The 20490-nt window shown below is 59.0% G+C and overlaps 1 protein-coding gene across 1 annotated transcript in view; it reads left to right on the forward strand.

The window, feature by feature from the left end:
• RFX1 (regulatory factor X1) overlaps positions 1 to 19130 on the forward strand; it is a 31862-nt gene extending 12732 nt beyond the window's left edge. The window contains 16 exon segments of the mRNA XM_068979957.1: positions 2565 to 2674; positions 7792 to 7886; positions 11714 to 11904; positions 12016 to 12102; positions 13790 to 14048; positions 15023 to 15142; positions 15234 to 15349; positions 15572 to 15690; positions 15772 to 15869; positions 16268 to 16467; positions 16555 to 16652; positions 17721 to 17870; positions 17974 to 18182; positions 18531 to 18684; positions 18767 to 18812; positions 18949 to 19130. Of these exon segments, the coding sequence (XP_068836058.1) occupies positions 2573 to 2674; positions 7792 to 7886; positions 11714 to 11904; positions 12016 to 12102; positions 13790 to 14048; positions 15023 to 15142; positions 15234 to 15349; positions 15572 to 15690; positions 15772 to 15869; positions 16268 to 16467; positions 16555 to 16652; positions 17721 to 17870; positions 17974 to 18182; positions 18531 to 18684; positions 18767 to 18812; positions 18949 to 19118 (2214 nt within the window). The 5' untranslated portion in view covers positions 2565 to 2572 and the 3' untranslated portion in view covers positions 19119 to 19130.
• Positions 19131 to 20490: the final 1360 nt, after the last annotated feature.

Genomic DNA, 20490 nt, shown 5'->3' on the forward strand with positions numbered 1-20490 from the left:
GGCCGTCCCTAGAAAGATGAAACCAAGCCGGTGGAAGGGGGTAGGGCTGGACTGAAGAAGGGATCATGTCCAGCCTCTCTTCCCTGCTTCTGTCTCACTTGGAGCCACTGGAAGTCCAAGACTTGCATCAAGAAGAAGGACCCGGAAGGTGTTTATCAGTGTCCCCAAGCATAGATGGGGACACTGAGGTTGGGACAGACAAGGGACCCAGGGCCCTGGGGGCATCAGGAATCCACAGGCTCCCCTCCCAGTGAGCCTTTGACTGAAATCATTGGCAGAACGGGAGCAAAGGATCAGGAGGAAGAGAAACAGATGGCCCCATCTGTGGTCCGTGGTGACCTGGGTCCCGTCTTGGAGTCCAGCCTCTCAGACTTCCCTCCGTCCTCTCCCAAGCAGCTCAAAGTGGCCTGTGAGGCCAGAGTAGGTCTCAGTGAGGAAGTAAGTGCAGGGGCCAGGGAGGAAGAGACGCTCATCAGATCGAGGCACAGGAAATCAGCTGCCGCTTCCTGGCTAGAGATTTGAGATGGCAGGGCCCTCTCTGGCCTGTGCGCATGTGCAAAGTGGAACTTGCAGACAGATGCTGATGCTCGTGGACTCAGGGTCCCCCAGGCACACACTTGCACACACAGAGCCAGGGTGAGACACTGTGGCAGGGGTCCCACCTTGGCCACAGGAAGCCCCTCGTCTAAAGAGTAGACTGTAGAATCTCACCTGCTCATCCTTGTGCTGCACCCTGGCCAGGATGGGGGTTCCAGCCTTGAGGGCCACTCCTGAGGCAGGAGATGGGCAAGACTGCCTCCCGGAGCTTCCTTGTCCCAGGTGATGCTGGATCCCAGGAAGCCCCCAGGGCCCCAGCTGTTCCAGGTCCCCACTCAAGGACCAACCTTGCCCTTTTCATCAGAGTACCAGGGCGTTGGAGGGGGCGGGAGAAGCCCCCAGCTCGCTGCCCACCCTGAGCCAGGCTGAGCCTGCCATGGGCCTCCTGGGTCAGGCACTGCCCCTGAGGCCATAGACACCCAGGCGTGCGGGGGGCCCCCACGGGACTGGGTCCTTTCTCGGGTTTCTCCCCTCGGGCCGGCTCAGTGAGGGCCTCCTCTTTGATGATGACAGGGAAGCCTGAGTTGTTGCGAGGGATGATTCCAGCAAAACAGAGGAATCAGTGTCTCCTGGAATGAGCTGCAGAGTTGTCCCAGGGCCTACCCCACATCTGGCCCACACCTAGCATACACACAGCCATGTGTTCTGCTTCAGACTTGGCCCCTGAGGTCTTTGCTTCTACTTGCGTGCCACCTTTCTGTTCTAGCCAGTGCCTTCTTCATATCTCCCTGCAACAGCCGAAGCCTAGCTCCCCACTTTAGAGGCTGAGACCCAAAAGGATGCTCCGAGCCTTTTGTGTCCCCCATAAGCCCCCGGCTCAGACACATGCCTCTTTACCCACATGCCTGAGTCTGCATTCCCCTGCCTTTGGGGCCTCAGCCTAGGCCTGGCCTGTGACTCTGGTCCCAGCCCCACCCCACCTCTGAAACTGCTGGGAGTAACCAGGCGACAAAGAGGGTGGGGTGGCTGGTGTCCCAGCTGGGATGAGGGTCTCCCAACCAGTGCCTCTGGGGACACTCACCCCATGCTCCTCCCCCTCAGCTCCCCTGCTAACCACTTAGCAAGATGTGCACGAAACCTGACCTGCACCTTCCTGATAGCATCTCTGGGTACCAGCCTCCCTCTTGACCCCAGAGCATAGCCCCAGCCCCTCAAAGGCCCCACTCAGGCTGGGAGGGAAGTATGTTTATCCCAAGAGGACTGCCAGGAGCGCTGGGGGGATTAGCTCCCCAAGGCTGCAGGTATAAAGCCACCCGCGCACCCTGCTGTTCCTGGAGAGGTGGGCAAGGATCAAGGAGTGCCAGGCAGCTCCTGGGGACAGACGGGCAGGGGCTGGGGGCGGGAGGGGGCACCATGTTCTATGACTGCCTCTTCTCGGCTGCCTGTCAGCGTGAGTACCTGCCTGCTCAGCCCCTCTCCCGCCCCCTTCCCGTGCCCCACCCCCACCAAGGACAGGGAGGCTCTGACAGTGGCAAGGGAGGAGGGGGTGTTTGACAGCAGGCTGGTGAAACTTTCTGGGGTCACTCCTGACCAGCTTCCGTTCCTGGGAAGCCAGGGGTCACCTCAAGGCAGGTGGTCCTGATGCTTTCCAGGGCTGTGGAACCCCTGGGAGGTGGGGTTGATGGGGTCGGTGATGGTCCACAGTCCTGCCTGCTGGGCAAAGGAGTTCATCTCCCCAAGCCTCCACTGCATCTTGGCTTGTCAGTCAACCCTTCTGGACACTGACTTCAGGACAATTAAGGGAGGGGGTGCGGCTGCTAATGGGTGTTAAGGATTATAGGTCCTTGTGGCCCACAGCCCACTCCAATGGGCAGTCTTGGGGCTGGCCAGGGGCCAGGCAGGATTCCTGGAGAGGCCTAGCCTCATCTGGAGCTGGCTTCAGGCAGCAACATCCATCTCGACGGCCTCAGGCTCAGGGTGGGATTGGAGGCAGCAGGCAGAGCTGACCTGGTGACCTTTCCCTACAGAGGGTGCCATGCGGGCCAGCGAGACTGTGTCAGAGGCCAGCCCGGGCTCCACGGCTAGCCAGACCGGAGTCCCCACTCAGGTGGTTCAGCAGGTGCAGGGCACCCAGCAGGTAGGACACGCCCTGCCCCCGGGATGGACAGAGAGCACGCCATGTGGGCAGTGAGGCTGTGGCCGTAGCGACCTTGCTTCCCCCTACCCCGCAGTCCTGCTGCTGGAACCATCTGCTCACCTGTTCTTATCAAGATGCTCACTGCTAAAAAAAAAATCACTACCCCTCCACCCTGCCTTTCCCCCACCCCAGCCAGGCCTCCCTGGAGAAACCAGCCCGGTTCAGGTCTTTCCTCCTTTCCCCACAGCGGCTACTGGTCCAGACAAGTGTGCAGGCCAAGCCGGGCCATGTGTCACCCCTCCAGCTCACCAACATCCCGGTGCCCCAGCAGGTAAGCTCCCCACCTCTGGCCCCAACGCCCCGCTCTCAGAGCCTCCCCCGGGTGTAGAACCAACCCCCGTAGCCTGCTCGGATCTGCCTGCACCAGAGTCGAGGATTCGGGGCCTACCCTGGGGTGGCCGGTGAGGCCGTGTCAGTCAGGGCCCATGGGGCAAGAAGGAGGTGCAGGAGTCATCTTAACAGAGAGACCTGAGGATTGACAGGAACACGGCTAGTGGGTCCAACCCTGATGTTCCAGAGCAGAGAACCCAAAGCCAGTTAGGAACCAAGAGCCCAGCACCGGGAGCAAGTGCACGGTGATCTGTGGGCTGCAAGGCTGCACAGCGGCTGCTGGGGTCCGGCACGGACTGGAACAAAGTCCTGCCCAGTCTCCAGGGTGGGAGCGCATTTTGAGGCCCATGGAGCCAGGCTCCCTGGGAAAAAACTTCAGCTCTGCTGAGTATGGGCTCCAGGACCTTGGGCAAGTGCTTCTGCTGTCCTAAGCCTCACTGTCACCCTCTGTGAAATGCGGGAGCCACCACGCGTCGGTACTGTCTGGGCAATTCCGGGAGCCGGCAGGCAGGCAGCACTAAGACAGCACCTGGCTCAGCACGTTGTTGAGTCACTCAGTCGTGTCCCACTCTTTTGTGACCCCGTGGACTGTAGCCCACTAGGCTCCTCTGTCCATGGGATTTCTCAGGCAAGAATAGTGAATTGCCATTTCCTTCTCCAGGGGATCTTCCCGACCCAGGGATTGAACAAACCCACATCTCCTGCATTGGCAGGTGGGTTCTTTGCCACTGAGCCACCAGGGAAGCCCCTGGCACAGCACAGGTGTACATTAAAAACACACAGGCCAGGGGATTTCCTTGGTGGTCCAGTGGTTAAGACTCTGCACATCTAATGCAGGGAACTCGATCCCTGGTCCGGGAACTCGATCCCTGGTCCGGGAACTCAGATCCCACATGCCTCGAGGAGGGAAAAAAAAAAACAAAAACTACATGCACACAGATCAGTGTCAGTGAACTATGGTCCTTCTCCCTTCTCGCTCCAGGCTCTCCCCACGCAGCGTCTGGTAGTGCAGAGCACAGCCCCGGGCGGCAAGGGTGGCCAGGTCTCCCTGACGGTGCACGGCACCCAGCAAGTGCACTCACCCCCTGAGGTAGGTGATGGCCCCTTCAGCCATCCTCCCTGCCCCGTCCCCAAAGGAGTGAGGACTCCCTCCTCTGAAGTCCCCGTTGAGCCTGGGTGAGGGGGGCTCTGCCGCTGGACTCTGCTCTGCTGGCTCTGAGCTGAGTTTGGCCCCAGGAGGAGGCACCTTCTCTCCTGGGCCAGAATGGATCTCAAAGTTCTAGCTCTGGGCCCTGCATCCCAGAAAGCAAAGTGGCCCTCTTCCAACCATAGCATGAATACTTAGGACCCCTAATTTCCACGTGGGTGTGGAGGCAGGTGAGCCATGGATGGCTGGGAGGATGGGTGTCAGCAGTCAGACTTTGAGGTCCCAGGCTCAGCCATTCAGTCCTGAGGACTCTGGGCAGGCCCTCAGAGCCTTCTGAGTCCACAGTTTTCCAGGCATGAAACAAGTAATAATACCCACCCCTCATCTTCCCATGACACAGAGCTGATGGGGGCTCTGCAGCCGGCCCACCCAGGGTCAGCACTTGGTGCCACCACTCACAGCTGTGTGGCCCTGCACACGTCCCTTCCCATCTGCGCCTTCACAACTCATCTGGAAAGTGGGGACCCCCAGACCTAGCCTTTCTCACCTCAGGGCTGCAGTCCAGCTGCTGATGGAGGCAGCTGGGGGCCGCTGAGCAGAAGCCAAAGTCCCCACCCTTCTCGCTGGGGAAGATGGGCTTCCCCAGCATCTCTGGGCTGAACTCTGAGCCTTGCCCTGGGATCCCAGGGGCTGTGGGAGGGACCAGGCGTCTGGACGTCCAGGGCAGTTATCAGCTTAGGTGGCTGGGAGACGTCCCCCCGGCCGTTGTCCTTCCCGAATAGCTCTTGGGACAGGGTTTTGTCAGGGCCCGGCTGCCCCACACACTCTCTGTGCCTCCTTCCCTTGCAGCGGTCACCGGTGCAGGCCAACAGCTCCTCCAGCAAGACGGCCGGGGCCCCCACGGGCACAGTGCCACAGCAGCTGCAAGTCCATGGTGTCCAGCAGAGTGTCCCCGTCACCCAAGAGGTGCCAGGCCAAGGCGGGCGGTGGCAGGGGCAAGGGGTGCCGGCCCAGCGGCTACTGCATCCTCCTACAGCTGTTTGTCGGGGTGGTGGTGGGGAAGCTGGTGGGGGTCCAGCCCTAGCCGGCTACCGGGCCTACGGCAAGCAGCTTTGCTTCTCTCCAGACTCTTCCTTCTCATCTAAATACTGGCTTCTGCCGTGAGGGCCAGGGAGCTAGGTGGTTGGGGCTGCTGCGGAAAGCACCTCAGACTGAATAGGCACTGGAAACAGCTTCAAGAAACAACCTTGGTATCTCCAGGCCCATTTGCCTGGAGGCAGTCCCAAGGCCAAGTCCTGGCTCGCCCCCAAGGGGCTCAGGGAGAGGCCTCAACCTGTTAAGTCCATGCCCCATCTTCCAGAGGAGGCCTCACTCTGAGCTGCCAGCCACCATGGCCAGAGCAGGTTATAAGGCAAGGGTTGTCTGTCATCTGGTCATTACCAGTCGGTTGGGGGGTGGTTCCCAGGCCCTCAGAAAACCAGATGAAAGCCATAGATCCTCTCCCTGGAGGAAAGCAGAAACTCCACCCTGGAGGACTCAACAGATATGCTCCAGCCAGGCACCACAGCCCCTCGGAATCCAGCCCTGGGTTCATCACTTGGCTGCTCCCCGCCTCCCAGCTTCTGTCCCTCACTCTGTCCTGAGGGTAATGCCGGCATCCCCGCCATAGCATGGAAGTGAGGACCTGCGGGATGACCATGTAGGCAGTGGGGGTGGAGAGCAGGGGCCCACCTCGGTCAGCTCCAAGTTCAGCTCTCAGTCCTACTTCCTGTCAGCCTCACCTGGTAGAGCCTGGGTTCTCCATGGCGCCCAGAGTCAACCTGGTAAGGAACCTGGAAGCCACATGGTGTGGGGCCAGCAGTGAAAAGCTGGAGAAAGGCTGATGCCAGTGCTGGGGGCAGGGGGTGGTGCTCGAGGACAGGCGGGCAGCCATGCTGGCCGTGGCTGTCGCAGCCTGACTTGCCTTTCCCTCCCCGCAGAGGTCGGTGGTTCAGGCCACTCCACAGGTGCCCAAAGCTGGCCCCGTGCAGCAGCTCACGGTGCAAGGACTCCAGCCGGTCCATGTGGCTCAAGAGGTGTGTGTCTCCCCCACATGCCTCTGGGCAAACTGGGGCTCAGTCGCAGGGTGGGGTGGGGGGAAGGTGCAGGCCCCTCAGGCCACAGGGAGGGAATGGAGCCCCCCTGGGGGGGGGGGTCTGGGTGGGGGGAGGCAGCTGGAACCTTGAGAAACCCACCCCTACCCTGGACTCCCAATTCCAACCATGGGCCTCAAGCCTTCCTCTTTGCCAGCACCGGGCAGTTCAGGGCCCAGGCTTTGCTAAGAGAGAGCTCTGGATTGTCCCTTCCCTGACACCGGGTGGGGGTCTTCTGGTCGGGTTGCTGCCTAGTGTCAGCAGCCCGGTGGGCGGTGGAGGCCTGGAGACCCGCCCGCTGCCGGCCCCGGTGACCCCGCAGTGTCTCTGTTTGTCCTCCAGTGCTCAGGCAGTCAGTTTCCCGCTAGGAAGGCAGAGCAGCAAGAGCCCTGGCCCACGCCGCGACCGGAGCCGCCGCCGCCCCGGCCGCCCACGCCTGGGCCCGGGCCGGGTGCGCTGGCCCCGGAACCGCCAGCTTGCCGCGGGGAGGCCCCGCAGCTAGGCAGCCCCGAGCCGCTGCCGCCCCATTACGAGCCGGGCGCCGAGCAGTGGGTGGAGCTGGTGGGCTTCCTGCCCCCGCACCTGCTCCTGCCGCAGCAGAAAGTGGTCCTCGAGCCACTACCCGGGCTGCCGGCCCGAGCCAGCCCCGACCAGAGGGTCAGGATCCAGAGAGTCCCCCAGGTGCTAGTGTTCGGCACGGCCGCCACGGCCCTCAAAGTAGGTGGCGGACGCACGGGCGGGGGTGCGAGGGGCGGGCGGGGGCGGGATCCGCCGGCCCCGGCCCGCGCCCGGCCCCGCAGGCCCTTTAGACCCCACCTCCACCCAAACAGCCTGGGGACCTGTCTCTGATTACCCCCCTCCGCCCCCTACCAAAGCGGGCCCCTGGTCCCAGGCTCTGCCCCTACAGACTGGGATGGGGGATGGGTGGGGAACTCAGGCCCCGCCCCCGCCCTGCTTTGTCAGTAGTTCCAGATTCTGGCCCACCAATGGGGGCCCCAGCCCTCGTCCCGGCTCCTCCCGTCGCATCCTGTGCACCTAGGCCCCGCCCCCATAGGCAGGGTCCCTCCCTGTTGCAGGCGCCTGCAGCCATAGCTAATTCCCTGCTCCGGCCTAAACGTCAGGCTTCTACCAGAACTTGGCTCTGCCGCTGGGGTTCAGCTTTCATGCCCGCAGTAGGGCCCTGTCTGGGGTCCCTTCCACCCACCTCACCTCAACCCTACCCTTGCTGTCCCCAGTCCAAGCAGAGAGGCCTGGCTTTTCCTGACACCGCTGTGCCTCATTCCCAGCCCTGGCCCTGTCCAGGGTGTTCAGAGAGCCCCTAAGTGCAGCCTCCCAGCCGGAGACCTGGGAGTCCCCGTGAGCTTGGCCAGCTGCCAGACTTTGAGAAGCAAGGGAGGTGGGGAGCCAGCCCATCCCTGACCCTCTGTGTCCCATTCCTCCCATGCCAGGTGCAGCAGCTCCAGCAGGTGCCCGTCCCACACGTGTACCCCAGCCAAGTGCAGTACGTGGAGGGTGGCGATGCCAGCTACACAGCGAGTGCCATGTGAGTGGGGCGGGGGTGGAGGAAGGGACAGGAGGAGGAGCATGGGTCTGCTCAGGATCCCTTCCCAAACTTGAAGCCCCAGTCTCCGACAGACCAGCTAGCCTTCAAGGTGAAAACAGGCAATAACAGTGAAGCAGAGGGGACCCTGGCATGTTGGGAAAGGCATTCCAGTATAGCGTCAGGCTTTGGAGTCAGGGAGGGGGGTCTGGTTCTTTGCAAAAAACAAAAAAACATGGATTTCCCTGGCAGTCCAATGGTCGAGACTCTGTGCTTCCAATGCCAGGGGCGCAGGTTCGATCCCTGATCAGGGAACTAAGATCTGACATGTCACAAGACATGGCCCGAAAAGAAATTGCAAAAAAGGAAAAGAAGTTTAATTTTACAAGATAAAATTTTTAATGAGTAGGGACCGTTAAACAGTGAAAAAGAAATCTTTATTCCTGATCCCCAACCCTGCCCCAGAGGAGATGCTGCGCCCCATTTCTTTGTTTCCTCCCTGAGATACTCTGAGAATAGAAGTTACCCGCTTTGTGTGTTGAGAAATAGAGGCAGCGTGTTCTGTCCCCTATTTCTTCCCCTGCCACATTAGCTCCGAGCTCTTCATGTGGGTCTCGGTTACCCTCTTAATCACCGTGTGTAACTCCACTGCTCAGTTGCAGCATGAGTGTCATATGGCCAGTCACCCCCAGCTAGCACATAGACGACTGCCACTCTCTGGTGCTGTACACAGCTCAGTACCTGCCGTATCAGGCATATGTCAGCCCCAGGCCTGCCCTAACCTCGGCTCTGGCTCCCTGCTGGGGATCCTCTACACACCACCACCTTCTGTCTCCCCTCTCTACAGTAATAATTCAGGACTTAGAGTTATTCTAGTTGTCTGTTCAGCTTCTCAGGGGGCACTAGTGCTAAAGAACCCGCCTGCCAAGGCAGGAGACGCAGGAGACGCGGGTTTGATCCCCGGGTTGGGAAGGTCTGCTGGAGAAGGGCATGACAATCCACTCCAGTATGCTTGCCTGGAGAATCCCATGGACACCTGAGTTGTTTGTGTTTTGAGAAGTTTCATGACTTTCTTTGCATTTGCCTGGTGTCTTTCTCATGTCCCAACCACCTGTCCCTGTGGGCATGACGCTGGGGGTGGATTAGCTCATGGAATGACTTGGTCCCTGGGTCCTGATGCTGCGGGTGTGGGGCCCCGGCCCCTCAGTCATGGTCTACAGCATCCAGCGACCTCATGGTTCTGTTGATTTATTTCCTGCACTGCCTGGCTCTCATCTGTGCAGGTGACCAGTGCTGGCGGAGGCCACAGAGGACATTCCAGAGAGGCGCTTAGCTCCTGAGGGCCCCCGAGGGCTCTTCTGCCTCTCCCCGGTCTGTCTTTGGTTTCTGATTCAGTTCTTCCCTCTGTGACTATAGTGTGTGAGTGATCACAGCGTCTGCCGTTACCATCAGATTCTTCCGCTGTATGACTTTCTTGAGGGCATCATATCTTCTCTCTCTCCCTCACAGTGGGTCATTTCCACGTTTCCAGCCCTTTGCTGGTCTGGATTCCTCCTCTGACTAAAGCCACACCCCTTGGGCTTCTATCCTTGGCCCTGTTTAGCTTGTGTCCAGTTGTGGTCATTCAGTTGCTAAGTCGTGTCTGACTCTTTGCAAACCTGTGAACTGCAGCACATCAGGCTTCCCTGTCCTTCACTGTCTTCTGGAGTTTGCTCAAACTCATGTCCACTGAGTTAGTGATGCTATCTAACCATTTTAATCTCTGCTATCCCCTTATTCTCCTGCCCTCAATCTTTCCCAGCATCAGGGTTTTTTCCAGTGAGTTGGCTCTTCGTATCAGGTGGTCGAGGTAGATACAGACATTCATTCCTGTAGTCATTCAGCAAACAGTTGCCATAGCAACATTTTCTGAGAGCACAGTGTTGCGGGTAGGGTGCTGGGCTGGTTTTGGTTCCTGCCAGATGGGGTGGCTGGGGCACTTAGCAGTCCTGGCTCAGGCCCCACACTTCTGCAGTCACTCGTGCCGTGGATGTGGACTGTATAGATGTGTGAACCAGTACACAGGGAACAAGACCTGCATCCTGGGGTCTGATGGGTGATGCTGTACACCAGGAGTGACCACGCCCCCCACCCCCACCTCAGTTGCTCTTCTTGCTGCCCTGGGAGGCCCGTAGGACTCCCGTCCCCAGCGTCCTTCAGCACCTTCTGGATGCACCTTCCCTCCCTTTCTGGATTTTAACATTTTAGCTTATGTTTTTTATAACTACTTTTATTTTATTTCTTTATTTTTGGCTGCGCTGGGTCTTCATTGCTGCGTGGGCTTACTCTAGCTGTGCCAAGTGGGGGCTACTCTGGTTGCAACGCACAGGCTTCTCATTGCAGTAGCTTCTCTCGTTGTGGAGCACGGGCTCTAGAGCTCCTGAGCTCCTGAGCTCCAGAGCACAGGCTCAGTAGTTGTGGTGCAGGGCTTAGTTGCTCCACAGCGTGTGGGATCTTCCCAGACCAGGGATTAAACCCATGTCTCCTGTATTGGAAGGCAGATTCTTTACGCACTGAGCCACCAGGGAAGCCCAGCTTATGTTTTCAAATGACTAATACATTGTGCGTGCAAGCCAAGTTGCTTTAGTTGAATCTGTCTCATTGTGACCCCACAGACTGTAGCTCACCTGGCTCCTCTGTCTATGGGATTCTCCAGGCAAAAATACTGGAGTGGGTTGCCGTTTCCTTCTCCAGGGGATTGAGAGGGCTCAAAAACAAAACCTGTATCCAACCATGTTTAGTGAGGTGGCTGCCCCCTGTCCACACACCCTCCACCCTGATGAATGGCAGATACAGATAATGAAATGCCATGCGATCTCTCCCTTCTTCCCAAAGTATCATCCATACCTCTCCCTGCCTCTTTTGTTCACCTAATGGAACATTCTGGACCTTGTTCCTTGATGGGACCTCAAGACCTTCCTCCTCCTCTCTCACCCCCACGTAGGATTTCATCAGCTTTTAACTTGACATTCCAGTAAAGATAGACACCACCCCACTCCAACCCCCCCATCCATCCATGTTATTCTTGCTACGATTTGCAGCCTTGAGTTCATGTGACCGAATAGTTGGAGACCTCTCCAGGGCAGGATGGGTCGCTGGGTCAAAGCGAAACACATGTGCGCCTTAATAGTCGTCGCTGACCAGCCCCTCATGGTGGCAGCCAGTAGATTTAGGAGTAGAGCTCTCACTTTTCCCCACCCACTTCTGCGCCTCGTGTCCCTTGATATGTACCACCTTCCACAGTGCCCTCAATCTACCTTTGCCCTCGGCTTCTCCTCTGGCTCCCTTGCCAGGACATTAACCTCCCCTGGACTCCAGGGTGGGGCCTTTTCTCTCATGTCCGCTGTTGGGTCCAGCGTACCTAGAACAGTGCCCAAGCAGGCCTTCAATAGTTGTTGGTCTTTCTTTTTTTGGCTGCACCACCAGGCTTGAGCAATTTCAGTTCCCCGACCAGGACCCCCCCAGCAGTGGGAGCGAGAAGTCCTAACCCCTGGACTGCCAGGAAATTCTCTCAATAGTTTGTTTTCTGAGCAACTGAAGTGTTTAGCCCGTTGCAAGTTACTCAGCTCTTCCAGTCTCAGTTCCTCACGGCTGAAGCGGGGACTCCGAAGTCACGGGACTGCTTTGAGGATTCAGTGAAGAAGTGCCCACCAGGCACTGGGGGGTTGTGCAGTGCCTGGAGCGGTTGCTGCCTTGCTCCTCCTTCCCCTGGCACTGCAGGGCCTCCCTCGTGGTGCCCCTGGGCCACCCAGCTCTTATCCTCTGTCTCCCGCCCTCTACTTCTTTTATAGCCGCTCCAGCACCTACTCCTACCCTGAGACGCCTCTGTACCCACAGACGGCAGGCACCAGCTACTATGAGGCCGCGGGCACGGCTGCCCAGGTCAGCACCCCCGCCACTTCCCAGGCGGTGGCCAGCAGCGGCTCTGTGCCCATGTACGTGTCCGGCAGCCAGGTCGTCGCCAGCTCCACCAGCAGTGGAAGTGGAGCCAGCAGCAGCAGTGGTGGCAGTGGCGGCGGCAGCGGCAGCAGTGGCGGCGGCGGCGGCGGGGGCGGTGGGGGTGGGGGCGGCGGCGGCGGAGGCGGTGGAGCAGGCACCTACGTGATCCAAGGCGGCTACATGCTGGGCGGTGCCAGTCAGTCCTACTCGCACACCACCCGTGCCTCACCAGCCACCGTAAGTGCCCACTCAGCCCCAGAGGAGGCAGGGGTGGGGGGGCCCCTGGGCAGGGGCGGCAGGCGATGGGTGCCGGCCACTGTCCTCAGGAGTCTGGGCAGCCTGGTGCCAGGGCGCTCAGGTGAAGAGGTCCTGGGGTTGACTCCTCACTGTGTGGCCTCAGGCAAGTTCCTCAGCCTCTCTGGGCCTCAGCTGATATGCCTGAAGCTCTTGGAGCTATTACTCAAGGAAGTGTCATCGAGTCTGATAGTAACTGGCAATGGCGGATAGATGGCATGGGGCGGGAGATGCAGGCACCACCATGCCAGGAGCTACCCAGAGCAAGGATCTGTGTCTATCCGGAAGGCAGTGAGATAACCTTCCTGTGCCCAGGGCAGCTCTGTGGAACAGCCCTAGGGCCTAATCCTGATGGGGCTTGTCATCAGCTCTGTGACTGTGGGTGGGATGTCCCGGGATGGTCCTTGTCCTCCAGGAGCTTGAGGTCTGAGTGATGGCTTCCCCTCATGTTTAACTCCCGCCGTCTCCGACGGCCACCCATTGTGGACATCATTACCAAGACCGAAGCTTTCTCAGAAGACAGGACCTCCCTCATGCATGCAGGCAGCCTGGCTTCTAGTCTGAATTTTTTAATGCTTGTCATGACCCCCATAACTGACTTCACGACCCCCGAGTGGGTTCTGAAAATGTGCTCCCCTAGACCCGTGCTGTCTGGAACATCCTCCAGTGATGGATATGTTCTTTGCTTGCTGCCTAGTGTACAGGCCTCAGGACACATGAGGCTATTGAGCGCTGGAAATGTGAGTTTCACAGTCCCAGAAACAGAATTGTTGTTATTTTTTTTATTTTAGACTTTTTAAAAATTGTTTATTTTTGGCTGTACTGGGTCCTCGTTGCTGTGCTTGGACTTTTGCCTAGTCTGTGTCGCTGTGGGGCACAGACTTCTGAGCTCGCTGGCTTCTCCCGTGCAGCACAAACTCTAGAGCGTGCGGGCTTCAGTAGTTGTGGTGCACGGGCTTGGTTGCCTCATGGCACGTGGGATCTTCCCAGAACAGGGATCGAACCCGTGTTCCCTGCATTGGCAGGTGGATCCTTAACCACTGGACCACCAGGAAATTGCCAAGTTGTTTTTTGAAAAAAACGATATTGGAAGAATTATGGTCACAGAAACTGCAGAGATCCCCGTGGACCCCTCACCTCAGTTACCCCACTCGTTACAATTTACGTAACTGTAGTACAGTATCTAACTCGAAAACTGACAATTGGTCTTATATGGGGGTAATCTACTTCTGTGTCTTTTTATCACATGGGTAGATTTGGGAAACCACCATCAAACTCAGAATGCAGAACTGTCCTGTCCCCACAAAGATCTCCCTGGTGCTAATCTTTTAAAGTCTCCCTTACCCTCTTCCCTTCCAGCATTCCTGACCCCCGGCCATCACGAATCTGTTCCCCATTTCTCTAACACTGTCATTTCGAGAATGTTCTGTGAATGGACTCATACTTGACGTGACCTTTTGACACTGGCTTTTTCCATTCCGCCTACATTCATTTAACAGCTCTCTGCAGCTAGTGGTGGCGGCCTGGGACAGCGCAGTTCTAGGGAGTTCTGCTGAATTCAGTTCCCGTGGGGAAGGGTGACATGACACCCTGGCCAGCATGGTTGTCAGGACCACAATTAGAAATAAATAGAGCACTTAGCGACGAGCACTTGAGAAATGGAAGCCATTCTTAGCATTCTTCCGATTCTTCCATGCCCCTCGGGCCCCAGGTCCAGTGGCTCCTGGACAACTATGAGACGGCCGAGGGCGTGAGCCTGCCACGGAGCACCCTGTACTGCCACTACCTGCTGCACTGCCAGGAACAGAAGCTGGAGCCCGTCAACGCCGCCTCCTTCGGCAAGCTCATCCGCTCCGTCTTCATGGGCTTGCGCACCCGCCGGCTGGGCACCAGGTGGGGCCACCTGCCCCTGACAGCCCCCAGTGGCCGCAAGGCCCGCCCTCACCCTAAGTTTTCGAGGTCCTCCACTCCGCTTGTCCCTTCACTCCTCTCCAGCCCCACTGGCCTTTTCACAGTTCCTCTGACACTCCCATGCTCCTGCCCCAGGGCCTTTGCACTGTCTATCCCTTTCCCCGTCTCCTGACTCAGATATCCCCGGCCCTCTTAACTAAGACTTCAGCTTTCCTCTACCTCCGTGGCATCCATCTCACTTAGTTTTTCTCCTGAGCACCCATCCAGTATGCCTTTCATGTTACTTTTCATTTCTGATCTGTCTCCCGATGCTGAAATGCACACCCCTTGAGAGTGTGGGGGCTGCACACAGTCATTGCTTAATCGTGGCCTGTGAGTCAGTGAATTCACAGAGGAAGGAGCAAGGAGCCCTCCTGTGAGCCCACCCTTCTCTGCCTCTCCTTTGCAATCCCCTACACCTTTCTGGGCTGAGCCCTTCTCTTCTCTTGGTTCCAGCTCCTAGTTCAGGCCTTAGTGTCTCCTCATGCAGGCAGGCATGCATATAGAACCGTGTGCAGAGTACCTGGTCTTTCTGTGCCGCCGTTTCCTCAGCTGTCAGTCCAGGATGCTAGGAGTATCCTTCATAGGGTAGAGATGAGGAACACATGCTTTTACACGTGCTCAGTGCTCAGAACAGTGCCTGGCAAACTGTTACAACTAGCGGTCAGCAGAGACCTGCTAAGTGCCTGCCCCCGACTTTGATCCTGTCTTCATAGAGCTCAGGAGAGTGGGGGCCTCTCCTGCCCCCATAGTCCCCATGGCTTCCCCCGCCCAGCACCCCCAGCTCTGTGGAACATGGGTCTCAGCCCCTGGGCTCTGTTTGGCCCCCTAGCAGAGAGGAGGTGTGTGCGTTGTAAAGTTCCCAGTGGATGACCGGGCACCCCCAGCCCAGCCCTCACCTTCTGCCTCCCTCCCAGGGGCAACTCCAAGTACCACTACTATGGCCTGCGCATCAAGGCCAGCTCGCCCCTGCTGCGGCTGATGGAGGACCAGCAGCACATGGCCATGCGGGGCCAACCCTTCTCCCAAAAACAGAGGTAGGAAGGCGGGGCTGGCTGGGTGCTGGCAGGCAGGGAAGGACGTGGCGGCCTAACGCCCCATCCCATTGCCTATCCATCCCTTCTCCAGGCTGAAACCCATCCAGAAGATGGAGGGCATGACCAACGGTGTGGCCGTGGGGCCACAGCAGGCCACTGGACTCTCAGATATCAGCTCCCAGGTCCAGCAGTACCAGCAGTTTCTGGGTGAGGGCTCCCTGGACTCTGGGGTGGGGCCCAGAGCAGGCTGTGCAGCCCCCAGAGAGTCAGAAGATGGTTCAGTTGCCCTCCCTGAACCTCATCACCCCAACTGGTCATGGGGGAGCTTGGTAGCCAAGTGGTGCCAACTTAACAGGATCCCAGGATGAGGCTGAAAGGGGTGGGCAGGTGGGACTGGAAGGGGCTCATGGTTTCTTCTCTGCCCCCCAGATGCCTCAAGAAGCCTCCCTGACTTCTCAGAGCTTGATCTCCAGGGCAAAGTGCTGCCCGAGGGCATCGGACCTGGGGACATCAAGGCCTTCCAGGTCCTATACCGGGAACACTGTGAGGTAGGGCACCTGGGCAGCAGGCAGGGGTGAGGGGCACCATGCTGCCGCCCGACCCCCTCGAGCATCTGGCCTCCCCAACAGGCCATCGTCGATGTCATGGTGAACCTGCAGTTCCCACTGGTGGAAACGCTCTGGAAAACCTTCTGGAGGTACAACCTGAGCCAGCCCAGCGAGGCGCCGCCGCTGGCTGTGTGAGTGCCCCGGGGGGAGGAAGGGAGGAAGTTGGGCACCTGCGAGTCTGACCTCGAGGCTGGGGTGGCCAGACCATGCAGGGGTGGGGGCTCCTCTCTGACCCCCAGTTTGTGGGGCCCCTGTGGCCTTCTGAACCCGCCTCCAGAGTGTGCCTGGGTACCAATCTGATGCTCTGTGTGTGGGATGGCGGGCCCCACCGAGCCATTTCCTCCCTGCAGTGGCTAGGTGCCTGGGTCCCCATGTGCAGGATGTTGAGATCCCTCTCTGATCCTGGGGGCAGTGAGGCCTGTATCAGCCTGACCCCGGGGGTCTTCAGGAGGCAGAGGGTACCTGCCTGAGTCCAGGGTGGGGTGAGGGTGCTGTGCCTCTCTGACCCTGGGTGCAGGACTGTGGAACAGCCTCGTAATGCCCCGGGCCGGGTGGGTGCCCACAGGCACGATGAGGCTGAGAAGCGGCTGCCCAAGGCCAGCCTGGTGCTCCTCTCCAAGTTCGAGCCCGTGCTGCAGTGGACCAAGCACTGTGACAACGTGCTGTACCAGGGCCTGGTGGAGATCCTCATCCCCGATGTGCTGCGGCCCATCCCCAGTGAGTGCCCGCCTCTGCCCCACCCTGCCCCTGCTCCCCGTGCCCCACCTCCCCCCGAGTCCCCACCAGCCCCGCTGCCGCCCCCAGGTGCCTTGACCCAAGCGATCCGGAACTTTGCCAAGAGCCTGGAGAGCTGGCTCACCCACGCCATGGTGAACATCCCCGAGGAGATGCTGCGGGTGAAGGTGAGGGTGTGAGGTGGGGGACGGAGGGGCCAGCTTGGGCCCACAGCTTCAGGTCCTCCCTCCTGGTTAGAGGGGCTGGGGACCTCAGCCTCTTCTGCCTGACCAAGGCTACAAGATGCGTCCCCATGTTTGTCCCCTCAGAGTGAGCTCTGGGTGTTGTCTTCACAAGCCAGCTTCCTCAGGTGCCCACTTCTGACACAACCCATTTGTGGTATTTCTGTATGCAACCCATCATCTTAAAATAAAAACCAAATGCAAACTTGAGGTAGTTCTCTTCAGAGAGCTTCAGCAGAAAGTGCTTTAGATGTTCAGAAAGAGATAAAATGTTAAAAAAAAAAACCACACCTATAAGGAAACAGAATGATGGCTGTCTCCGTCAGTGCTACACAGTCACTAACTACCAAGATGTTTGGAGATAGATGGGATGGGCTTGCTCTTGAGAAAAAGGAAAAAAAGAAAGAAAAGCTTTTAAAGTCCTGAAAATGCTAATAAGACTGGATGGCAGAAGAATGACACCCAGGGTCTGCTGGACAGAAGGCTAGGCTTGGTCTGTGGAGAAACTGAAAGTTGGATCCAGGGGGAGTCCTTCGGAACTAGCAAGACTTATGCATTCGTTGATTTATTACACACGCATTTATTGAGCGCCTGCTGTGTGCTCGGCCTGGTTCTAAGTGCTGGGAGCACAGCAGTGACCAAGATGGACAAAACTCCAGCCCTCCCGGAGCTGACATTCAAGGGAATCATAATCCAAACAGAATGAAGCAGAAGGTCATGGAAGCGGTGCCTTTTCTGGGCAGTGCCCTCCCAGATCTTCTTGTGTGCTTTGATGAAAAATAATAGTGTTCAGATACATTGATTTTTTTTTTTTTTTGGACTCATTATTTGTGTGGCTGATGACCCAAAGTTTAAAAATCCTGACCCTTTTATCTCCCAGCAAAAGCAACAAGGTTTTTTCTCCCTTTTTGGAGAAAGAAAGGCTCGGAGAGGTCACAGTGGGTGGGGGAAGGGACCTGAGTGGGCGGGGGCAAGGGTGAATTCCAAGAAAACCACAAGCCTGGGGCCCCACAGGTGGCAGCGGCCGGCGCCTTCGCGCAGACCCTGCGTCGCTACACGTCGCTCAACCACTTGGCGCAGGCGGCGCGCGCTGTGCTGCAGAACACTGCGCAGATCAACCAGATGCTGAGCGATCTCAACCGCGTGGACTTCGCCAATGTGCAGGTGAGCGCCGGCAGGGAAGGCGACGAGCGTGGGGTGGCCCGGCGGGGCGGTCCCTGGGGGTGGCGGCTGAGTCGCGGGCACCCGCCTTCCTGCTCTGTCCCAGGAGCAGGCCTCGTGGGTGTGCCGCTGCGAGGACCGAGTGGTGCAGCGGCTGGAGCAGGACTTCAAAGTGACGCTGCAGCAGCAGAACTCACTGGAGCAGTGGGCTGCCTGGCTGGACGGCGTCGTGAGCCAGGTGCTCAAGCCCTACCAGGGCAGCACCGGCTTCCCCAAGGCCGCCAAGCTCTTCCTCCTCAAGTGGTCGTTCTACAGGTGCGCCCCCGCTGGGCGGGAAGCGCTCGCTTTGCAGGCAGGGCAAAAGAGGGCCAGAGAAGGCCCCGCCTCTTCGAGGAGGGTGGGACTAGACGAGGACCATCTCCTTGAGGGTGGGGCCAGAGAAAGCCCCACCTCCCTGAGGGACGCCTACCTTTTAAGAAGGCCAGGACTCTGCTGCAAGTGGGTGGGTCTAGGGCCGTGCTCCTCTCTGACGGACACCCCGGGGAAACTTGTTCGGGGCTGGGTGGTGGTAGCTTCGTTTGCTCAAGCTTGGTTCTTATGGCAGGGAAGTGGGGCGAGAGGTGGGTCTGGGCCTGAGGGTCTCCTGTCTGTCGCCGCCTCCAGCTCCATGGTGATCCGGGACCTGACCCTGCGCAGCGCCGCCAGCTTCGGCTCCTTCCATCTCATCAGGCTGCTCTACGATGAGTACATGTACTACCTGATCGAGCATCGTGTGGCCCAGGCTAAGGGCGAGACCCCCATCGCCGTCATGGGCGAGGTGCGCACAGCGGGACGCTGAGGGCACGGGGCGGGGCGCCCCTGGGCGGGACCCTCACCCCTTTTCCTCTCCCCACTTCCAGTTCGCCAATCTGGCCACCTCTCTGAACCCCCTGGACCCGGACAAAGGTAGGTAAAGCCAGGACCTGAGTCCGGAGGTCGGTACAGGGGGGCTGGGATGGAGGAGGCGCCAGTTGGGGCGCCGCGTAGGGGCCTGGTGGCGCGGCCACCCCGCGCTGAGCCAGGCCCGGTCCGTGTGTCCCAGACGAGGAGGAGGAGGAAGAAGAAGAGAGCGAGGATGAGCTGCCGCAGGACATCTCGCTCACTGCCGGCGGCGAGTCGCCCGCGCTGGGCCCTGAGGCTCTGGAGCCACCAGCCAAGCTGGCGCGGACAGACGCGCGCGGCCTCTTCGTGCAGGCACTGCCCTCCAGCTAAGCCTTCCCCTCCCCGCCCACCCTCCCCCGCCGCCCCTCCTCGCCAGGGTCCCTCACAGCTTCTGTGGCTTCACTGTCACCGCTCCAGCTTCGGCCAGGGCCAGGAGGGGGCCTCCAAGACAAGGAAGGCTAGGGGGTACCCCCCCCCCCCCCCGCCCATTGGGGCCCGCACAATCACAGGGCCGGGCGGAGCCGCAGCTGCAAACTCTGACACAAAAGACGTGCCTTAAGGAACCCGCCGCCGTGCCCAGGTGCCCCCTGGGGCAGCCAGCTTGGCCCCAAAGGCTGCATCATCTCTCTCCCTCCCCCAGCCCCACCCCCGCCACCCCAGGGGGCAGGCAGGCAGGCCCCCTACCTTGCAGAACTGTTAACTTATTCAGCTCGCTGGCTTTGCACAGCCTGTCCTGGGCCCAGCCCTGAGCCCCGGGTGGGCGCAGGTGGGCATCACCTGGGGACCCACCACTGTCGGCAGCAGCAGCCCCGGGACCCCTCCCTCAGTAACCCCACCGCTTCCCCCTCCTTGGTATAAGTGCAATTAAAGCTGTGGGTGTCGCATCTTGTCCAGCGCTGGACCCTCCTGTGCCCCACAGCCCCAGAAGGGGGCACTGCCCAGCCTGGACAGAGGGGGAGGGCAGAAGGGGCACCATCTCTGGCTTCCAAAGAGCAGCAGGCTGGGCCGGGTGAAGAGCCTGGAGGGGCCTGCTGCAGGCAGCGGGCTCAGAGTGCCCATGCCTGCCCCAGCCGGGGCTGGGTGCTCCGCTTGCTCGTATCCAAGCCCCCAAGTCCCCTTGCCGCTGGTTTGTAATGGAATCTCCACGCTCCTACTCAACCCCCACCTCCGCTCCTGGAGACCATGCTTCTCCTCCGTGTGGGACCTCTGCCCCCTCCCCCCCCCATGACTATTGTGCGATTTGTGAGCGGAGTCGGTAACTTGTTGGGTTTTTTTCCAACCATCATGGCCTTATCTGTTCCGGTTTTCTCAGTGTTTTCAACCTGTGAGATAGATGTTTATGGCAAAAAGTGAAAAAAGAAAAAAAAAAGAACCTGACCTATTGTATAAAAATCACTATTTTGTGTGCTCCGCGTGCTACAGCTTTTGGGAGTGGTTTGCCCACTCCCTCTCCCACTCCTCTGGGCCTCCCTTCTGGCGGTGAAAGTGTCCACACGTGTGGTAGTCTAGTGTGCCGAGCTGTTTTCTATCTTTTTGTAGTCTTTCTTAAAACACAATAAATTCCACTGTCATATTTGGCTACTGCTGACTTGCCGGGCTTTGGTGGGAGCCTGGGGGCTGGAGGGGGGCCAGCTGGGCCCCGAGCTCGTGAGTAGCAGGCAATGAAGGGAACTGGTGAGGTTCAGAAATAAAACATTTATTA

The sequence above is a fragment of the Capricornis sumatraensis genome, chromosome 9 (genome assembly GCF_032405125.1).
Source record: "Capricornis sumatraensis isolate serow.1 chromosome 9, serow.2, whole genome shotgun sequence".
NCBI lineage: Eukaryota > Metazoa > Chordata > Mammalia > Artiodactyla > Bovidae > Capricornis > Capricornis sumatraensis.